This window comes from Epinephelus fuscoguttatus, linkage group LG10 (genome assembly GCF_011397635.1).
Source record: "Epinephelus fuscoguttatus linkage group LG10, E.fuscoguttatus.final_Chr_v1".
Classification (NCBI taxonomy): Eukaryota; Metazoa; Chordata; class Actinopteri; order Perciformes; family Serranidae; genus Epinephelus; species Epinephelus fuscoguttatus.
This window is the reverse complement of record NC_064761.1, coordinates 25,134,129-25,155,058: the sequence shown is the minus strand read 5'-3', so window position 1 is coordinate 25,155,058 and position 20,930 is coordinate 25,134,129. Positions and strand designations below refer to the sequence as shown.

General features: G+C 38.5%; 2 protein-coding genes across 2 annotated transcripts; one reads left to right on the top strand and one right to left on the bottom strand.

Annotated features, from left to right (window-relative positions):
- Positions 1-504: 504 nt before the first annotated feature.
- On the top strand, positions 505-10,747 carry ctbs (chitobiase, di-N-acetyl-). Its single transcript, XM_049587468.1, has 7 exons — positions 505-706; positions 3,717-3,855; positions 5,519-5,727; positions 5,943-6,114; positions 6,217-6,314; positions 6,923-7,084; positions 10,210-10,747. The coding sequence occupies exons 1-7, from the start codon at positions 590-592 to the stop codon at positions 10,396-10,398; spliced, it is 1,086 nt and encodes a 361-aa protein (XP_049443425.1). The 5' UTR covers positions 505-589; the 3' UTR covers positions 10,399-10,747.
- On the bottom strand, positions 10,619-20,841 carry spata1 (spermatogenesis associated 1). Its single transcript, XM_049587466.1, has 12 exons — positions 19,841-20,841; positions 19,582-19,688; positions 18,268-18,385; positions 18,013-18,066; positions 17,185-17,608; positions 15,551-15,716; positions 15,396-15,456; positions 14,975-15,080; positions 14,453-14,578; positions 13,254-13,429; positions 12,936-13,034; positions 10,619-11,168 (listed from the first exon to the last, which is right to left on the bottom strand). Exons 1-12 carry the CDS (start codon positions 19,898-19,900, stop codon positions 11,019-11,021), a joined length of 1,647 nt encoding a protein of 548 aa, XP_049443423.1. The 5' UTR covers positions 19,901-20,841; the 3' UTR covers positions 10,619-11,018.
- Positions 20,842-20,930: the final 89 nt, after the last annotated feature.

Sequence of the window (20,930 nt, the reverse complement as noted above, 5' to 3'; positions counted from 1 at the left end):
CTCCAGAATCAGTTGGACACATACCCCAAAACAAAGTAAAACTGGATTAAACTAAACAAGCGGGTCATGTTCACTTCCATTATATTGAGCTCTCAAGAAAGGAATGTAAGCGTCTGTTGTTCTATTGCTCTCTTAACTCAGAAAAAAATACTCCGAAAACAGAAAAAAATTACTCAATAAAACAGATTGCAATATGCTTCCGTATGACTGGACTAAAAACCCAACCAAGAAATACCTTTCTGGTAGAAAGCCCTGTAGGAACACTTCTCCCACCTGCATGCTAATTCACCTCCTCCTGACATGAAACCCTATACACAGAAACCTGTCAATATTTACTCCAGGTTTAGTTTAACCTCCCCTGACAGTCTAATTCGCAATACGTGTTTTTACTCATGTTCAATGGGATTTAACTGCTATTTTTTTTTTTTTTTTTTTAATTTAGAACAGCGTGTTGGTAAAGCGAATTTGATGAAGCTTGGCTCGTGTCAGCCACCGTACAGCAGTCATGAGACTAATGTGATTTGTTTACAGTAGCAAGAGTCCGACTGCGCTGACTTCTCTCAGCTCAAACTTCCTCCTTGGTTTAAAAATGTCCTCCTTTCTTCTGATTTTTTTGTCCTCCATCGTCCTGGTGTGCAGGGCCAGCGCGTGTCCGTGTGAGAGACCGGAGCTCTGCCAGCAGATCCGGGAGGAGAGAGACTTTGAGGTACAGCAGTCTGTTTGTTTTAACGGTTTTAACACGTAAACATGATGGTGTTGAACCTCCACCTACCTGTACACTACATCACTAAGACAGAAGCATTTAACCCTTTACCCACATACTCAAAGATTAAACCACAGATTTAAATTAAATTATACCTAAATTAAAAAGGTGGTTCTTCTGTAATTAATGTTCCAGAGAGCAGGAAGGGTGGTTTTTTTGTTTCATTTATGGAAAACAAAATTAATATCATGCCCAGTTTTAACTAAGACATCAAAATACAACAGCCATAATGATTAAGATATGTTTTATTCAAACTGGAAGTTGCAAGAAACGTTCTGCAGCTGTGGGGTTTATAATTTTATTTTATTTTATTTATTTAACCCATATTTACAAGGTATACCTGGTCAAGACAGCAGCACACAAAAAGTTACAGCCAAACAACTACACAATAACAAACACAGAAGAATAACGTGACATGATATAATATAATATAACCCTTTATAACCTTTACAACCATCAAACGCTGTCCTCACTGGGTCAAAGTTATCTGCTTCCTCATCTTGGAATACGAGATCAGTAACTTCTTGGACTTGCTGCCATGACCTCTGTCACTGAAACAACAGCTCAGGTCAATAATGATAATATAATAATCAGTCAATGCAGCACAAAGTGCTTTACAATTAGGGGAAGTATAAACACTGAGTGCTTCACATGAAAATGGACAGGATGAACATAAAACAGACAAACAGGGCACTACGATGATCACAAAATCATAGCGCTGTGAAACTATAAATCATAAAGTCAAGTTGCAGCAGCATGAAGCGTAAAAAGAAAGAGTTTCAGATCTGTTACAGGAAAGTCAGAGCAAGTTAAAGGCTAAAGTGAACAGGTGTGTTTTTAGCCTTCTTTTAAAAATATTAAATGAGCTAGCTTCCCTGATATCTATAGGTAGTGTGTTCCACAGCTTTGGGGCGTAATTGACAAAGGCTGCATCCCTGCTCTGTCTCCGGCTGTTGCTGGGAACCTCCAATAAACCAGCAGCAGATAATTGCAGTGTTCATGGAGGCAAATAGTTAACGAGGGAGTTAGCAATCTAGCTCAGTCCGAGCCTATTTAGGGCTTTCTGTACAAGAGGAGGTGCTTAAAGAAGAAGCAGGTTGAAACTAGAAGAGTCTTATGACCTCCCAGACCCCTCTCTGTTGGTTAGCTGGGAGTTAATGGGTTTTTAATTGGCTTATTTTGAGGTTATTTTTGTAATATTGCAGGTGCAGAGTATCAAGGCATCCTTTGACTTATGTTAACCTTAAAAAGGGGATACATTGTACACTGTTACAGATGAATCAGCTGCATGGCAGAAAGTAATATCTGTTGAACTTTTCTACTGTTGTTTCTGTTTTAAGTTTCACATGGGACTGTAGTTCCTCCTTGTGCATTCAGCCTGCTGTGTTTGTTTTAAGGTCTCATGATGTTTGAGAAAGTTCCCCTTTTTGGGCACATTTGGCCTTTTGGACTTCTGTTAGATGACTCAGGTTGCTTCAAAACTCACATATCAGAATGCTAATGTAAATACCCCTTTGGTAGCTGTACAGTCATCAGTGTTTAATATGTTACAGTTGACATATACTGCTAATAGACCCTTCTCACAGGAGTGTATTGGACTTGACAAACAGATGAAACTAATAACATTTGTAAGAGCTGCATTCCAGTTAGAGCCCTGATATCATCTGGTTGCTCACTGGTTTGACTTGCAGACATTCTTCCATGCAGCTCTGTGGAAACAAAAGTGTTATTTAAAATTTACCAGTATTTTTCACAAATGCAAAATGAAACATCAGTCACACAATTTCCTTGTGTTTACTACACTAACCTTTGCCCAGTAGCGCTGCTTCTCTCCCAAAGATGCTACAGTATTTTGATCATGTTTTTTTTCTGACCATGGGGACGATGTTTGCAAATGCTTGGTCAGCTGAATGTGTGTTTGTAGTAATTGGAGAATAATAGCACAGGGTGTCAATGATAAAAGATCGGCAATCAACTGTGCTGAGCTAACTTAAGTGAAAGGGACGTAATTAGATGGAAAAGCAGCACATTTCTTTGCCTGTTAGCAGCTAACAGATTCATACACATCATCAGTTAAATGCATCACCACCCCCTTAACCCAGTGGTTCCCAACTGGTCCAGTCAGTAAGTTCAAGGTTCACACAATTTAATACATTCAGCATCATACTTGTGTTTGGCCATGTCGTTGAGCTAGTTTGCTGTCTCTGTCAAGTAGTTGTCCATTATTTACTCATTGCACAGCAGGAAAAAGCACTTCAAAATAAAAGCTCTGTACCGGAAATTCACTGTAATTTAAAGTAAAGTGTGTTTTGCACAAACTTGACACGTTTGCGAGCCACCTGCAATCCATTCAGAATGGCCCCATGACCCACCTTTGGACCACGACCCACCAGTTGGGACCACTGCCTTAACCCACTGGTCAGTCATTAGAAAATCAATCAAAGGCAGATTCAGTACAGACTTTCCACAGTCATGGAAAACCTGTTCTGTCAATAGTCAACTAATCATTCTAGCCAACTTTCAAGTACCAAACATGGCTTGCATTTTACTTTTGATATTTTCAGGCCTTGTCAGACTGTAAGACATCACTTTGGGTTTTGGTAACCTTTGATGGATATTTAACATCTGGGACATTTTTCAGGCTAGACTAAACTATTATTTAACTCATGAAGAATAATCAATACATGCTGCAATAATCCAAATAATGGTTATTACTCTCAACATCTTCAGCCCTGATTTGTTACTAATAGTTTGGGTACTTTTTTTGGCAGTATAGAGAGAAGTAAGACTGACTGAAACTACACAGTCTGTTACATGTTTCAGTTTTGGGGAATTTATTACCTAATAAAAAAAAATTGGTAAAAAAAAAACTGTAGAGTGAGTATGAATGTAGTTTGCAGTTAATCTCAGAGTCCTGTGCCTCTGTGACCTTTGTGTGTTTTATTTTCTTCAGGTGTTTGTGTTTGACGTGGGCGGAAAAACATGGAAGTCGTACAACTGGAGCATGGTGACCACAGTGGCAACGTTTGGAAAATATGATGCCGAGCTCATGTGTTACGCTCATTCCAAAGGAGCACGGGTTGTACTTAAAGGTAGAGTCAATTTCTCTCCTCACTGTAGCATGACTCACGGTGGTTTTATAAATGTCAGAGGTTGATGTGATACAATGCTGTATGAGATATTCACTGACCATGTTTACATGCACACTATTATCCACTATAAATCCGAATATGAAGCATTATAAGATTATGACGCAGGATATGTTGATATTATTTGGGTTTTAGGAGCATTCTTTGGATGTGTATACAGCGCATTCAAAATATACATCTCAATTGGAGTTCTCACCGCAATTTGCGACCGCAGCGATCTTTTGCCTTTTTATGTCCAGCCCAGTGTGGTGTACACAAACCAAGAAGCCTGTGGGGTAGAGATGCATGCCCAAAAAAAGCCCACATCTCTAGTTGGAAGAAGAAACACACTGAGTTTTAAACATTATGAAAGACTTGGATATCAACAGGTTTTTGGATATGCGGAAATATCGCAAAGCTGAGTCGACCTTTTCAAGAACGTTGCTAAAGGAGTGAAAGCAAGGCAGGGTTTGCACAGTTGAACCAGTCTGCCACTGCTAGAAAACTAAAAAAAACAAAAATCTGTTTTGAAGCAAACGAGAAAAGAAGTAAAAGCAGTTCAGCTGTTTCACTTTTCCATATTTTATGTGATAAATGACATGTAGGGGCACGTAAATCCAAGTATGCACGACTGCATATAAACAGGACTGTGTGTCCTGGGGGGGGGGCTCACACCAAAAGGCCTTTGAGAGCCTCCACTGTTCGAGCCCAGCACATTGTCACCTCCTCCCTTGCCCCATGGACGCGTGCTATGGACATTTCCAGAAGCACAACATCTATGAAATTAAGCAGCCACTGTCGTCGAGTTAATATGTGGGGAGGTATCCACCTTGTTGCAACCATCTTTATAGCTGCAGTCAGGCCAGCCAGAAACACGCGCTTTGGGAATTTTGGAAGTTTCAGTTGAGAGGGATCATTTAAAATAAAAACAGATGGGGACCAGGGGATAGGAATGGACATTAACGAGGACAGTACTCCCTGCACCATTTTCCAAAAATTAGCAACACCTGGGCATTCCCAAATCATGTGGAAAAAGGTACCTGCTGTGCCTGTAAAACATAATGTACAGTTCGGATTATCTTTAAGTTTCATACTGTAAAGTTTACAAGGAGTCATATATGTACGGTGAATGAAATTTAGATGGATCTGTTGGTGGTCAGGATTTCTGGATGACTGTTTAACTGTATCCCAGACACCATCCCAGCTGAAGTCGGGATCCAGGTCAGGGATATCTGCCCGCCAAGACGCATTGACTGGCAGAGTAACATATGATTTTTCTAGGAAATAGCGATATGGTTTAGATACAATTTTTCTTGATTCCCGGGCCTGACGCAAAAGCTTGATCAAAGAGTGCTCCTCCAGTGGACCTTGCCAAGGTACACCATATGTTTTCATGGCTGTTCTTAGCTGCAAGTAGAAATAAAAAGTGGAATGTTGTAAATTAAACCGGAATGTGAGTTCTTCAAAGGAGTATAGGCCCCTGTCCCCAAAAATGTCACCAAGGGAATGAATCCCCTTGTCAAAAAGGTTACTTATTTTTAGCCAATCAAATATTAAATAAATTGTAATGCTTCTTCTTGCTCCTTGCCGTTCATGTCCATCTCTCTTCCCTTGTTGGTGGGTAAAGGTGACGTTCCCCTCTCCTACATTATGGAACAACAAAACAGGACGGCATGGATAGCAGAGAGGGTCAGCTTGGCCAAGATTCAATATATGGATGGAATCAACATCGACATCGAGCAAGCGGTGGACGAGGGCTCGCCGGAGTACTATGCTTTGACAGCCCTGGTCAAAGAGACCACTGAGGCATTCCACAGGGAGATCCCAGGTTCACAGGTGAACAATGTTTTGATAAAGTTCTCCAATAAAACATGCAGCTTGGGTTAGCCCGATACCCTTTTCTGTTTCCCTAATGGATCCTTGACAAGCCTCAAATCCCTTCATCACCCTAAATAGGAATTAGCCAGACAAGAAAATGATGAATGAGGGGCTGTAAGCATTCCCTAACCTGAATGTTCTCAATGTTTTATTTACCTTGTCCTGATCTTAAGGTCTCATTTGACGTTGCCTGGTCACCAAATTGTATCGACAAGCGCTGCTATGACTACGTTGCCATCGCTGAATCCTGTGACCTGGTGTTTGTGATGTCCTATGATGAACAGAGCCAGATCATGGGGGACTGTATTGCGATGGCAAATGCCCCACTCTCTCAAACACTGAATGGTTTGTTGTCCAGTTGTTAAGTACTGACTGAGAATGAATCAGCTTGTCAATACAAAGCTACTCATCACCACCATGTAAAATGCCTCCTACCTTTCTTTTAAGGTTATGACCAGTTTTTGAGTCTGAAGATCGATCCAAAGAAGCTGGTGATGGGAGTGCCGTGGTATGGCTATGACTACCCATGCCTCAACTTTTCCCAGGTCGGATGTGTGTGTACAGTTAAAATGTTAGTTGTTGAGTGTTTTTAGTCTGGTAAGCTATATTTTTAGCCATGGTCCTCGAAGGATGACTCCTACTGACTTTTGTGATCCTTTAACGTTTAATCTAGCGCCATCTTCTGGTCAAAACTTTAATTTGTCCAGTGATACTTGGGACATCACCATCAGCCTCATGGTAGTGTTGTCATTGTGACTACTGCTGCTATAACTACCCACTGAAGCACTTAATGAGTATTTATATGCTGCTCAAAATAGTCCCCAGTAAATGCTTCAGACAGGGCAGGGAAGTCAGAAAGTATTAAAAGACAGACTGAAGCATTGTGTCTGTACTTTCACAAGATTTAATGACAACAAGAAAAAGATTAAAATAATACCAGCCTTATGGTTTAATGCATTATGTAAAGCATGTGAAATTGCCTTTGTGTATAAAATACAGATACAAAAGATATACACAGATGAATATGTGACTCATTCCCCTGCGATTTCTTAAGTCGTTTTTTTACCATCTTGAAAAATATTATTGAAGGCAACGCATGCTACTGCTATCAATTATTCACACAGATATTCCTCGACGTCTTGTCCCATACCAGGAGGGAGTATGTTCTCTAGAGAAAGTTCCTTTCCGTGGAGCTCCCTGCAGTGATGCAGCCGGAAAACAGAAAACATACAAGTGGATCATGACGCAGGTCAACAGCTCATTGTCTGGCAGGCTCTGGGACGACAAGCAGAAAGCTCCTTACTTCAACTACAAGGTGCTGTCTTTAGCATAGCGATATGTTTTATGCTCTAATTCTGTGTTAATTTGTCTTAAAATATACAACTGTGTTTTGGTTAGATGTTTTATTGTTTAGCAACATCTCATGAATTATTTCTTTTTTTGGCACACATTAGATTATGTCATACTATACAATGTCTTTTTTATGACAAGTTTATGGCATACCTAAAAAAACATTTACAGACATAAAAACATTTACATACATTAAAACAGACTGTGCTATGACATTTCTAATGACATTTTTTAGGCATACTGTACATTGACTTTTTTAAATGGAATCTGACATACTATATAACGTACTATACCATGACATACTATACAATTACTTTGGTAATTAAATTTTTACGACATACTACACTTTGACTTTTTCATATTTTTGTGACATACTATACAGTGACATACTACACTATGAAATTCATGATTTGTTTGTGACATTTAAATGAAATACTGTAGAGGAACTTTTTTTATAACATTTTTTGATAGCATACTATTCGTTGACTTTTTTAAATTAATTTTTTGTGACAAACTATACAGTGACTTGATGATTAAGATTTTTGACTTTGTATGATTTTTTTATGACATTTTTATGAAATACTATACATTTGCTTTTTTTCAATAACATTTTTTATGCCATACTATACTATGCCTTTTATTATAATTTTTTTTTTTCACGAGAAACTACTGGGCTTTTTTAAATGAATTTTTATGACATTCTATACTGTGAGATTAATACCATTTTTTATGACATTTATGACATTTATGACGGAGTCAAACCCGGGCCGCTGCGGCAACATGGGGCTTGTACATGGGGCGCCTGCTCTACCACTAAGCCACCGACGCCCCCGACGTTTTTTTTGCAACTTTTGATGACATATTAAACTATGACGTGTTTTAGCAATTTTTGATGACATACTTTACTATGACATTTTTTCGTGATTTTTGATGACATACTTTACTATGACGTTTTCCAGGAGTTTTGACAAGAATGCCATACTATGATGTTTTTTTGCAATTTTTGACGACATACTATACTATCACATTTTTTGCAATTTTTGACGACATACTATACTGACTTTTTTTTGCGATTTTTGACGACATACTATACTATGGCATTTTTTCTGGATTTTTGATGACACACAATACATGACACTTTGTTGCGATTTTTGACGACATACTAAACTATGACCTTTTTTTGCAATTTTTGACGACATACTTTATTACAACCTTTTTTCTGGATTTTTGACATCATACTATACTATGACGTTTTGATGCAATTTTTGGCGACATACTAAACTGTGACGTTTTCCCGCAATTTCTGATGACATACTATACTATGACTTTTTTTTTTGGCCATTTTTGACGACATACAATACTATAACGTTTTTTTGTGACTTTTGATGACAGACCATACTATGACATTTTGTTGCAATTTTCGACAACATACTTAACTATGACGATTTTTCACAATTTTTGATGACATACTATACTATGATGGTTTTTTTTGTGATTTTTGACGACATACTTTATTATGACCTTTTTTTCTGGATTTTTGACATCATACTATACTAAAATGTTTTGATGCAATTTTTGACGACATATTAAACCATGATGTTTTTTTTTTGCAATTTTTGACGACATACTTTACTATGACATTTTTTGGGGATTTTTGAAGGCATACCATACCATGACGTTTTTTCGCAATTTTTGACTGATGATGTTTCACATTTTTTGACGACATACTATACTATAACGTTTTTTTGTGATTTTTGATGACAGACCATACTATGACACTTTACTGCAATTTTTGACGACATACTAAACCATGACCTTTTTCGCAATTTTTTACGACATACAATACTATGACCTTTTTTTGTGATTTTTGAGGACATACTTTATTACAACCTTTTTTTCTGGATTTTTGACATCATACTATACTATGACGTTTTGATGCAATTTTTGACGACATACTAAACTATGACATTTTTTAGCAATTTTTGAGGACATACTATACTATGATGTTTTTTCACGATTTTGACAGCATACCTTATTATGACCTTTTTTCAGGATTTTTGACATCATACTATGCTATGATGTTTTGATGCAATTTTTGACAACATACTATACTATGACTTTTTTTTGGTGCGATTTTTGACGACATACTATACTATGAAGATTTTTTGCAATTTTTGACAACATACTATACTATGACTTTTTTTTCTGGATTTTTGACGACATACCATACCATGACGTTTTGACGCAATTTTTGATGACACACTAAACTATGACAGTTTTTAGCAATTTTTGAGGACATATTATACTATGAAGATTTTTCGCAATTTTTGATGACATATGGCGTTTTTTCGCGATTTTGACAGCATACCTTATTATGACCTTTTTTTCGGGATTTTTGACATCATACTATACTATGATGTTTTGATGCAATTTTTGACAACATACTATGACTTTTTTTGGTGTGATTTTTGACGACATACTTTACTATGACTTTTTTGAAAATTTTGACAACATACTATACTATGATGTTTTGATGCAATTTTTGACAACATACTATGACTTTTTTTGGTGTGATTTTTGACGACATACTTTACTATGACTTTTTTGAAAATTTTGACAACATACTATACTATGATGTTTTGTTTCAATTTTTGACAACATACTAAATAATGATGGGGCTTTTTTCGGCAATTTTTGACAACATACTATACAATTATGTTTTTTCTGGAATTTTGACATCATATTATACCATGATGTTTTGTTGCAATTTTTGACGACATATAATAAATTACTTTTTTGTGACCTTTTTTTTTACGACACACTATATATACTGACTTTTTTGCATTTTTTTATGACATACTATACTGTGACTTTATGATCTTTTTATGACATACTACATTATGACTTTAAATGACTTTTTTATGACAGCTGTTATACTATGACTTTTTTATCATATACTATGGTATTGATTTTTTTATGACATCCTATTACTATGACAGTTGACATGAGGTCTTAAAATTTTATGGAAAGGGTCTTAAAAGGCATTAAATTTAATTTCAGGATTTCTTCATATACCCTGTTTTTCCACAGGACCTGCAAGGACAGATGCATCAGGTTTGGTACGATGACCCACAGAGTATTTGTCCAAAGGCGGAATCAGTGAAATCTAAGGGTTTGAGGGGCATTGGCATGTGGAATGGCAACATCCTAGACTACAGCGATGAACCAGTCGCCAGGCAGCAGTCTGCGATGATGTGGAATGCACTCTTAGGATGCTAGCTGGGATACACTTAACACTGCTGCATAAATTTCCATCACCCCTCCTGATTGTTGCTAAGTCAATGTATCCCTTTGTAGCAGTAATGGGGTGTGGCGTCCTTCTGTTCAAGGATGCATACTTGCACTTAAGATTTTACTGTGTCTTTTACTGCTGTTGTTACTGAATGTGGTGATGTCTCAGACATTCCTCTGTGCAAACTGAAATAATTGTGGTTCTCTGAAAAAAAAAAAGACAACCAATCTTTTTAATGTGACACCAACAGTAATTTTGTCTGACCGATACTGGGCTTACTGAGATCTTTGCACTTTATGCTTTTCATAAATAAATATTTTCTGATGAATCTGCAAATTACTGAAGTTACATAACCAGCTAAACATTTGAGTTTCATTCCTAACAAGATTACAGCACCTGAGAAATCTGAGAAGTCAACAGAATTAACATTGTGAACAAATCAGATCACATCAAACATGAAGTAATAATAAAACGCAGAAAAAGCAACAGCACAAAAATACAAAACTCTGGTACAAAGTAGTATGATATGTAGAAAGTACAGCTGTATAACATCAAGATCTAATGCTGTCCCAGCAAAGTTAAAGCCAGAGAACAGTTTTGTTCAAAGTTAGATGGAGGTGCTTTGAGCTTGAGGTCTTTCCCGTGTGGTATTTCCAAAGCCCAGAGTGGCCGTGGGACCATGGTGAGAGGACTGGCTCTTCTTCTGGGCCAGTTCAGCCTTCAGGGCCCTCAGCTCTGTGGCAGCCTGTTTCCTCAACTATGCAGCCATTCATTAAAAAACAAACAACAACAACAAAAAAAAAAACAAGTTGTTAATACGATACATCAGATGGCACACCAGCTATTAGGCAGTGGTGGAATGTAATGTAGTACATTCACTCAAGTACTGTACTTAAAGCTACAGTTGGTAACTTTAATAAAAAAAAAAAAAAAAAAACAGTGTTTCACATTTGCTTAAACTGTCTCTATAGCTACACAGCACTGAATGAGATAATAATCTGAGAAAAAAGTAATCTTCCGCTGACTACAAACTGCTTCTAATAGTCTCATTGCACCTCAATGGAAACAACCAATCAGAGTAGAGGAGTCAGTCATGTCACTGGCTTCATTATGGCTTATCATTATGAATCAAGATTCTGTTAATGAATTGTCTATTTCTCCCCTCAAATGTTTTAGAAACATATTTTAGTGTACTGTTTAGCTGTAAATGAGAAAGTTTGTGACCTGGCTGACAAGTTGAATACAGTCAAATGGAAGCCCTAAGCACCGCCCACCAGATGGACCAACTTTCTCATTTTACAGCTAAACAGTACACTAAAATATGTTTCTAAAAACATCTGAGGGGAGAAAAAGGCAATGCAGAAACAGAAACTTGATTTATATTTGATCAGTGCTGCCTTGTTTGACAGTTTGGCTGTGGTACACGGAGCAATTGACATAATTGACAGCTGTGTTAGGGACTCTTCAGCTCCGATTGGCTGTTCTTAGAGGCAGGATGGGTGAAGGGACATGTGACAGTTTCAGCAAATATGACACAAATTTATTTTCATAAAAGTTACCAACCGTATCTTTAAGTACAAATTCAAAATACTTGTACTTTGCTGTAAGTATTTACATTTTAAAGGAACTTTATACTTTTAAATCTCAGGTCAAATGTACTTTTTACTTCACTACATCTGCATGACAGCTTTAATTACTAGTTCCTATTAAGATAATTTCTTCATACGCTTTCAGTCCAGTAAAAAGCCATGTATCCCCAAATTTGATGAATTTGAAAGGACTTGTTTCTTGAACTACTTAACCTAAATAAACTGGTAAAAAACTAAATAGATGAGCTGGAAAACGCATCATCGCAAAGCTGAAAACCGCTGTTTTTCTGAGCTTATGAAACACTGACTTTTACAGATATGTGGTTCTCACAAGACAATGATGCTACAAACATATGATGATATTATAGAACATGATGCATTGCACTAGATTAAACCACCCAGTAGTATATAAAGGAATTAAAATGAGCTCAGCCTTAAACATTTACGGCAGTAAAATGCAAAACAGAGTAACACAGCAGAAGCATTGATCCAAAAACATAATTAATAATGCTTTTAGATGGATAGAACATTTTTGAATGCAGGACCTTTACTTCCAGTGAAGTATTTTCACAGTGCGGTATTACGACTTTTACTTAAGTAAATGATCTAAATACATCTTCCACAACTGCTATGAGACGATCATGCCTTAACAAAAGACCCCCTTTAACATTAAATGTAAAGATAAAATTAATCATTTTTTCATTCAAATAATTTTATATTTACTGTTCAAATGTGCTGATTTGCTCTGTAGTCCTGACAATGTATGTCTTTATAGCACAGTATGTTAACACACATAATATCTGTAGGTTGTTGAAAAGGATAATCAATGGGTTTTTTAAATATGCCTGTTGACCAACTAGTTCTCAGCTTCCTTAGTTGTACAACAACAGCTACTTCTATTATAGAGGTATTTGGATAGATTCATAAAAAATTACCTTTATCTCTGTCACCAGCTTCATCTTAGCATCCTCTATCTTCCTCTTCAGGTTGTCGATCTCATGGCTCTCTGTCATGATCTGAATGATGAGCTCGTTCTGAAATTCATGATTTTCCAAATCAGTCATTTCCTTTTATAGTTTTTTTCTGCCACAAGTCAATTATAGTAGAAGTATGGTAATATATTGCCACTTCAACTCACTTGGACTCAGTCTGTTTACGAATAAAGTTAAGGAATCTTCTGAGTTAATAATTATTTTTGCCTTCTTATCGATAAAAGTCAGAAACAGACATACATCAGCTCAATGTGATTTTACCTTTATGGAAGATCTGCCATGTCGTCTTGGTTTCCCTCGGTTATCTCTGGCCTGGAGCTGGTGCAGGAGTTTGTTGTAAAATGTCTCCAACTCTTGTCGTAAGTTTCTCAGATTTTCCTCCAACGGTGCAGTGGCCTTCTTGGTTTCAAAATATTTCTTCTTCCAACTATCACGTGCTTAATGTTGAAAACAAACAAAACAGCAACAGTAGAGTTAAGTAACTTTTCACAAATTTGACCCTCTATCCAAAAATATAGGAATTACAATTTTACTTTTTCTTAAACTTACTGACAGCTACAGTTAAAACAACAGGGGTTAAGTCTTCTACAACTCTGCATTAGCTATCAAGCAAAGCTCTTGTACGAGTATTTATCCTTAAAAGTCAATATTCATTCATTAATTTCCACAACCGCTTATCCTGTTGGGGGTTGCAGGGGGGCTGGAGCCTATCCCAGCTGACACTGGGCGAGAGGCAGGGTACACCCTGGACAGGTCACCAGACTATCACAGGGCTGACACATAGAGACAGACAACCATTCACACCTACGGGCAATTTAGAGTCACCAAGTACCCTGCATGTCTTTGGACTGTGGGAGGAAGCCCGAGAACCCGGAGAAAACCCACGCTGACACGGGGAGAACATGCAAACTCTGCACAGAAGGGCTTCCCCACCCCTGGGTTCAAACCAGAGGCCTCTTGCTGTGAGGTGACAATTCTAACCACTGCACCAACGTGCCGCCAATGCTGCCAGTTTTAACTTTGAAATAGTAATATGTTGCAGGTTTGTTAAAGCACACAAGAAACAATTATGTTCTTAGGTTCACAAACTGCGGGCAAACTTCAAGATATACTATCATCACTTATGACCCACTAGAAGTGTGTGGAAGTGCCCTCTGCCTATATTTTTTATATTTTCTTTTTATTTTCTGTGTTTGGGACGTTTATGTGCGTGTACCACAGCCCTCAGGTGAGTTTGGCGCTTTATAAAACGGTAATGACCAGGTGTCAGACCATAAGCAGCAGGCCTCCAAGAGACAGCTCTGAAAAAACTTAAATATAGCGAGGAAAATCTGATGTTGGCTTTTAATTGCACTTTGGCTGGCAAGTGTGTTTTCAGACAGTAACTGACAATCCTGCATGGTTTACCTTAAATCGTTGTAAGATGTTAGCTTTTTATTAAACCGTATTTTGTTGCTCACCTTGGTTCCTGCGGTGTCTGTTTTGCGCCAACAGATCTTTCCCTTTCCTCAACAACTCTTGCCTTGTCCACTCCAGCTGCTTTCTCTCCTCCCTCACCAGCTTGATTTCCTCAATCAGTTCCTCTCCTAACAGAAACAAACGGTGTTAGTTATTTTAACCAAAGTAATGTCATTTCAGTCAGGACCACTTTAGTCAAAGAAAACTTTATTTCTATTTGCAGTATTATATTTGGCGGTATGGCTCTGTTGTGGGGCCTCTTTGCCTTTCCTTTCATGTGCAAATGAGCAAAGTCTGAGGCAGAGAGAGCAAACCTCCCTGCCCTTCCATGCACCTGCATGGAAAGCCTTAAGGTGGAGAGAGCACACTTCTCTGCCCTTCCACGTGCAAACGAGGAAAGCCTGAGGCAGGGAGAGCAGCAGCAAAGATGTAGCTGGGATGTGAGCTGAGCTTGACATCATGTCCTGCTTGAACTAATGCTACGATCAATTAATTGTTGGTGTGTGGCCAAAGTGACAGCTTACTGTTTGTGTGAAAGACAGCAGAGGCAGTTGTTTTTTGAGTGACCACAGCCAAGTCCTGAGAGGTGAGCCCAACAGCCCGAGACAACACAGCTGCGCTCTCCGCCACCTTAAAACAAGCAATAAACACAACAACATGACTCTTCATTTGAATGGGTTTTTATGGACTTCCTGTTCCAGTTCTTTTGTTCACTCCAAAGACCTCACACATGCCACTACCCCACCTGCTGGCAGTGGAATGTGGACTAATCATTACACCAAAAACTTCCAAGAAACTGGACATTTCCTGCTTGTTTTAAAGGCCCTGTAAAATCCTTCAAACTTAACCTTTCTCACAGGTTTCAGAGCAAAGACTGAAGAAGACATGCTGAGACAATAACGTTTTGTCAAAAAATGTTGGCACATATAAAAAGCTATACATTACTCCACTTGTTGGTTTATTCCTGTCGGACCTCAGTGCATGTGCATCTTTTGATTTCCCGAACCTGCAAGCACACACGCTGTTAGAACAACCAGCAGTGGTAGTGCTAGTATTGACTGCAGAGTACAAATACGGCACTCAGAAATGCTGCACAGTACCCATCTGTGAGGGAGAAGCCTGAATCTCTGTCCTCCAAAGACTGGGTGACTCCTGAATCTCTGGCAGCTCTGCTCTGTCTGTGGTACTGTCGCTTCTGACGGCAGGTGTCTTTGTTCTCTGGTGACTCCTTCACCTGACCAAGATCAGCTTCACACCATTGTAAAGCTGTAGAAATAAGGCAGCTGAAGAGCTCAGTGCAGTAATGTGAGACCCAGAAGATTAGTCTCAAAAAGGGCCAAAAATGGGTGACAGATGTACTAAGTTTCTTCACCAAAGCAAAAAGCTCCTGGTTAAAAAATGAAAATGGAATTTTCACATTAAATCAAATAAAAACTTTGTTATGCATCATTTGTTTGTGTGCTCTTGCCATTTGTCTGAAATGGGATTTTCCATGAAGATGAAGTACGATACACAACACTGAACTGCCATTTTTATGTTTACCTCAAGGATATGAATCAAAAGTGACAAGATCTCTTCCAAAACATGGTGAATATCAGCAGTGCTTTGTTTTAAAGGTCCAGTTTGTAGCATTTAGGGGTATATACATATATATTGGCAGAAATGGAATGTATTATGATAAGTATGTTTTCTGTAGCATACAGTCACCTGAAGAGAAGGCTGTGTTTTCATTGTCTTAGAATGAGCCATTTATATCTACATAGGGAGCAGGTCGTCGTCTACGGAGATTGCCATGTTCGACCGCCATGTTTCTAGCTCAAAAAGGACAAACCGAACACTGGCTCTAGAAAGGGCCATTTCCATTTTCCTGTTGGCCACCATAGTTAGCATCCCCTCCACAATGAGAGCATCAGAAAAACAGATTTCTTTAACATGAAACTGCTTCATTCAGTGTTTTAATTTTTTTAATCACCTGAGGTCTCATAGAATCCATACTTAAAATGTACGTTTGGACAAAAGCCAAAAATGGCATGGACCAGAAAATATTTGTCAAATTCTACAATTCACCATCTGCATCGCCAATTTCCAGTCTCCTAAATGACCATAAGCACAGGTCAAAGTTTCTCCTATCAAATCTGTTTTTACAGATCATAACTTTTGCGTGGGAAGTGTCATATGCCTCTTTCGGGCCTTGTTATATGTGTACACAGTGTTTAGAAATTAGACCCCTGGTCCATTTGTTTTGGAGAGGAAAAGACTACGGCGGATAATTCTCCCGGTAAATACCTCCTGAATGTCTGTGTCAAAAATAAAGTGAGCACACATTAGCAGGTGCTGGCTAGCGGCCCATTTCCGACATGGTGAACAGCGTCAGAGAAACTCTGATTTGTAATGTGGAACTGCTTTATTCAGTACTTTTACTGGTTTAAATCACCTGGTTCATTTATTTTAAAGAGGAAGAGACCTCTGCAGATAATTTGGCTCCTGGTAAAAACCTCTTAAACAAAGAACACTGAGGGAGTCCTAATCGGGAGAAGTTTCAGCTGGTTGCAATCCTCGGTCCTCACCACTAGATGCCACTAAATCCCCGTAAATCTTACACACTGCTCCTTTAAGTTACAGAAACTTTCACTTTCATCGTGTGGAATAACTGCACAAGTGTCAGGCTGCCAATGTGTACAGCCTAAGCAGGTAATGCATTCTTTGCTGCAGTGCAAAACTTCATATGTTGTACCTTTACTCTGTGAAACAGGCTGTGGTGCCCTTTGATTCAGAGGCTTCCTTGGGCAACATTCCTGCTCTGCCCATTGTGACTTGTTGGAAGAGAGACCCTCCTCTTCATTTTCTCCTGCTGCCTCTGAAGAACTATAGCTCTGCTCCTCATCTTCTTCTTCTTCCTCCTCCTCCTCCTCCTCCTCCTCCTCCTCTTCCTCCTCCTCTTCCAGGCTGGGGGTGGGAGGTGGCTGATGGGAACACTGGGGGATGAGGGGGAATTTAACAGGCTCCTTTGTTCCTGCTGGCAGGCTGCATGTCTTCGGAGGGTGGTAATAGGTCTGATGGTCTGGGGAGCTGCTGCTGGTGTCTGTGGTGAGAGACTGGGAGCAAATGCTGCTGTCGCTCTCCACACTGGGCAGCAGGTAAAGCTCCGGCTGAGGGGCCTGACGACAAGTGACAGCAAGACATTAGTGGGGCTTAACTGGTGGATAATGCAGCACTACGGGGCTGACAAATAAATTAGACGAGTACAAACAGGAAATCACTTGCATTCATAACAACATTAAGGGAAAAATACAAAATTGAAAACTAATGGTCACACAAATAAAGATGACCAATTTGGTAACAATGTACATTTGTAATGTACCTGCTGTAACTGGGAGCACAAGAGTGTACTGGGGCTTTTAGACATTTTGGCTACTTCAAAAACCTGAATTACTATTGCTTATAATTAATTTATTTAATTTTTGGACTTCTTAAACTTACATTATCCAGATTTTTTTTTGTTAGTGATGTATGACACCATGCCAACTGTTAAAAGCAAATATAAAATATGGATTCTACATACATATGGTGGAGCGAATGTTTTCACTTTCAGGTCCCTCTCCTGTTTGCTCTTGACCTGCAAAAGTAAAGACTTTGGTTGTTGTAAAAGGCAAGGCAGTAAAAACGCTCTCTCTCACACACACTTTACACCCTTTAGTGTTAACAGCTTGAATAGTGAACTTGTTAATCAAACTGTCTGCATTGTTTCTCTCCACTGTCTGCCCGCTGAAACAAAACCAGCCCTAGAAAACCACAGTAAACAGCCAGCTGCACTCACCAGCGCCAAACTGCGCCCCACACATTTCAGGAAGGAGAATTTGTCGATGCCCCTCTCAGCGCCAAGGAGAGCTCCCAGCTCACTCCTCAGAGTTTTCAGGGTGATATCAGGATAAACTCTGACATCAAAGTGATGAAAAGGAGATTTTCGATTACTTAACAATAACACAACATATGATCATAAGAGCATAATAGATGTTTCTACACTACTTTTGCAGTGTCATGTACTACTTCCAGCATATAATGTGTGTACATTAAGCAAAAAATTGAAAATGGCTATGCTCTCCATTCACGAAACACATTTTTATTGTCTGTACTGAGGGTACGGACAGAGTTAAGCAAGCGTGCATTTATGTATGCAGCTCCTTATATGTGGAATCTTCTGCAGAAGGACTGAAAGCTGCACTCTTTGGTTCTTCTCGGCCATTTCAAAGCACTGTTGCAGGATTTTTGTGCACTTCTGTGTGCCAATGTCACGGTTATTTTTTTTTCTTGCATATATTAACACACTTTTTTTGTAGTAACCTTATTTTGTGTTTTATATTGCTTGTTTAAGAACTGTACATTTTTATTCTGTGTTTTTGTTCTGTGTTGTCTGTCTGTGTGTCTGTGTGATTTTTAATCTGAAGAGGTTTTTCTGGTTAGATAAAGGTTAAATAAATAAACGTGACAGCGCAAAAGAAAGCGAGGATAAAACAGTTTGTTATCTGAATTTTGATGGATTTTAGTTGCTTGTTACAGCCCAACGTGTGAATAAAAATCAGGGGGAAAGATAAGTATTTGCTGAAATTTGAAGAAAAAACTATGAGTAGCTTCAATTACAACACAATTATCATATCAAGCTTTAAAAGCAAACAAGACACAGGTGGAAAGTAACAGCATGCATTTACTCATGTGCTGTGCTGTACTTTGAAGACTTTGAGATACTGAGTCTTTGGATATTGAGAGACTTTAAAGTTTCAGTCCACCAAATATTGTACTTTTTTTGTCACTGCCTTTATCTGACAGCTGAACAGCCACTTTGCAGATCAAGAATGTAGATGTTAGACAGCGCCAAATTTCATGATACATTTCTAAAAGTGAAACAATCGAAGTGTACATCCCACCACCTTGACTAGCTATACTGCATATATGTTGCATATACATATACTTTCAGACACCTTCAACACCTTTACTTAAACTTCCATTTTTTAAAGAAACATGTCATTTTTATTTAAGAAGAGGAACTGGAATACTTTATACCACTGAATCACTACATCTTAATCTGATCTGAGTTTGATGTCTTAATCAAATTAAACATTTCAAGCAGTTTCACCTGATGAAGCCAGCAGATATGAAGCTCTCTATGGCTTCAGCGGGGACTTTATTGAGCTTCACATTCCACTGGTCATCTGGCACATACAGCACATGGAGCTCCACAAACTCAACACACAAAACACAGAGAGCATCACATTTCAATATGCACACAGGCCAAGCATCATGAGCAAGTGACAGTAAATTGCTATATTTGCTTTAAGTCAATCTTGTGAATTCCTGTACACAAAGATTTCTTGCATTAATTCCCCACAGCTTACCTTGCAGCTGGTCGGTCTCCTGTCCTCAGGATATCTCACTGATTCACAAGACAGCTCCATTATCAGTCCAGCTCAGCATAAGGAGAAGCAGAGAAACACTCTGAAGGAGTGTAGATTTCCGTTGGGTTTATTCACAGGGAGCCTTGTTTTTGGGGGGGCTGTGAAGGCGTGGACTGTCCAGTAACAATCTGGTACAATCAAACAGTCAGTCGCCCAGTGAAGTTTCTTTTATGAGAGTGCCAGCAGTGGTTGCTCTGGTGCTGATGGTGACAACTGCTGCAGAGAGAAGCAGCTTATCCCATCTGTGGTCATCAGAGCTGACACTGTCCTGAAAGTTGCATTGGCTACGCAAGTATATTCACTTTCTGTACTAATTTAATGTCGTCTTGATTTCAAAGGGTGAATACTTTTGTAATTACGATTCTTCCAGTCAAGGTGGCATGTGATATGGTTCAGTTTTCTTAACCCTAGCACGCCACATTTTCTTTTTAGATTGTTTCATAGCTTATTTAACTACATGCATGGCTTTTGCATTTAAGAAAAAAACATTTTCATAAAAGCCACACATGATATGGATAACAAATGTCGAGATAGTACCGAAGTTTTCCTGTGGTCCACTGTTTATCATGTCTGAGTGTGGTGATACATTTTCACCACTAGAGGTCACAATGTCAACTGATGTAATGCTGCTTCCGAGTACACTGGAAAATGTCGTAATTGTTAAAATTAAGAGAAACGACGAGCTTTCTATGGTCTGTTCTCCCCAAAAAGCCCACTCCTGTTTTTGAGATCATGTTTAGAGTGATCAGACGACATCAACTACGTCGAAAATCTATAACAAAGCAGCAGTATAAGACAGCCTATGGCAATTAAACCTACCAAAGCACAAATGATGTCAAAACTACATTATTAGTTATTTTCTCTTAATTTAGAGCGTCAATAGATTAGTTATTTACAACTAAAAAATAAGTTGCCTTCATTTATATATTCGTGTTGGCATTCGGTGACATTAATCTAAAATAAGGAATTCAGGAAAAAACAGTGTAAAAAATATAATATTGACTGTAGGAACATCCCCTGAAGGCAGCAG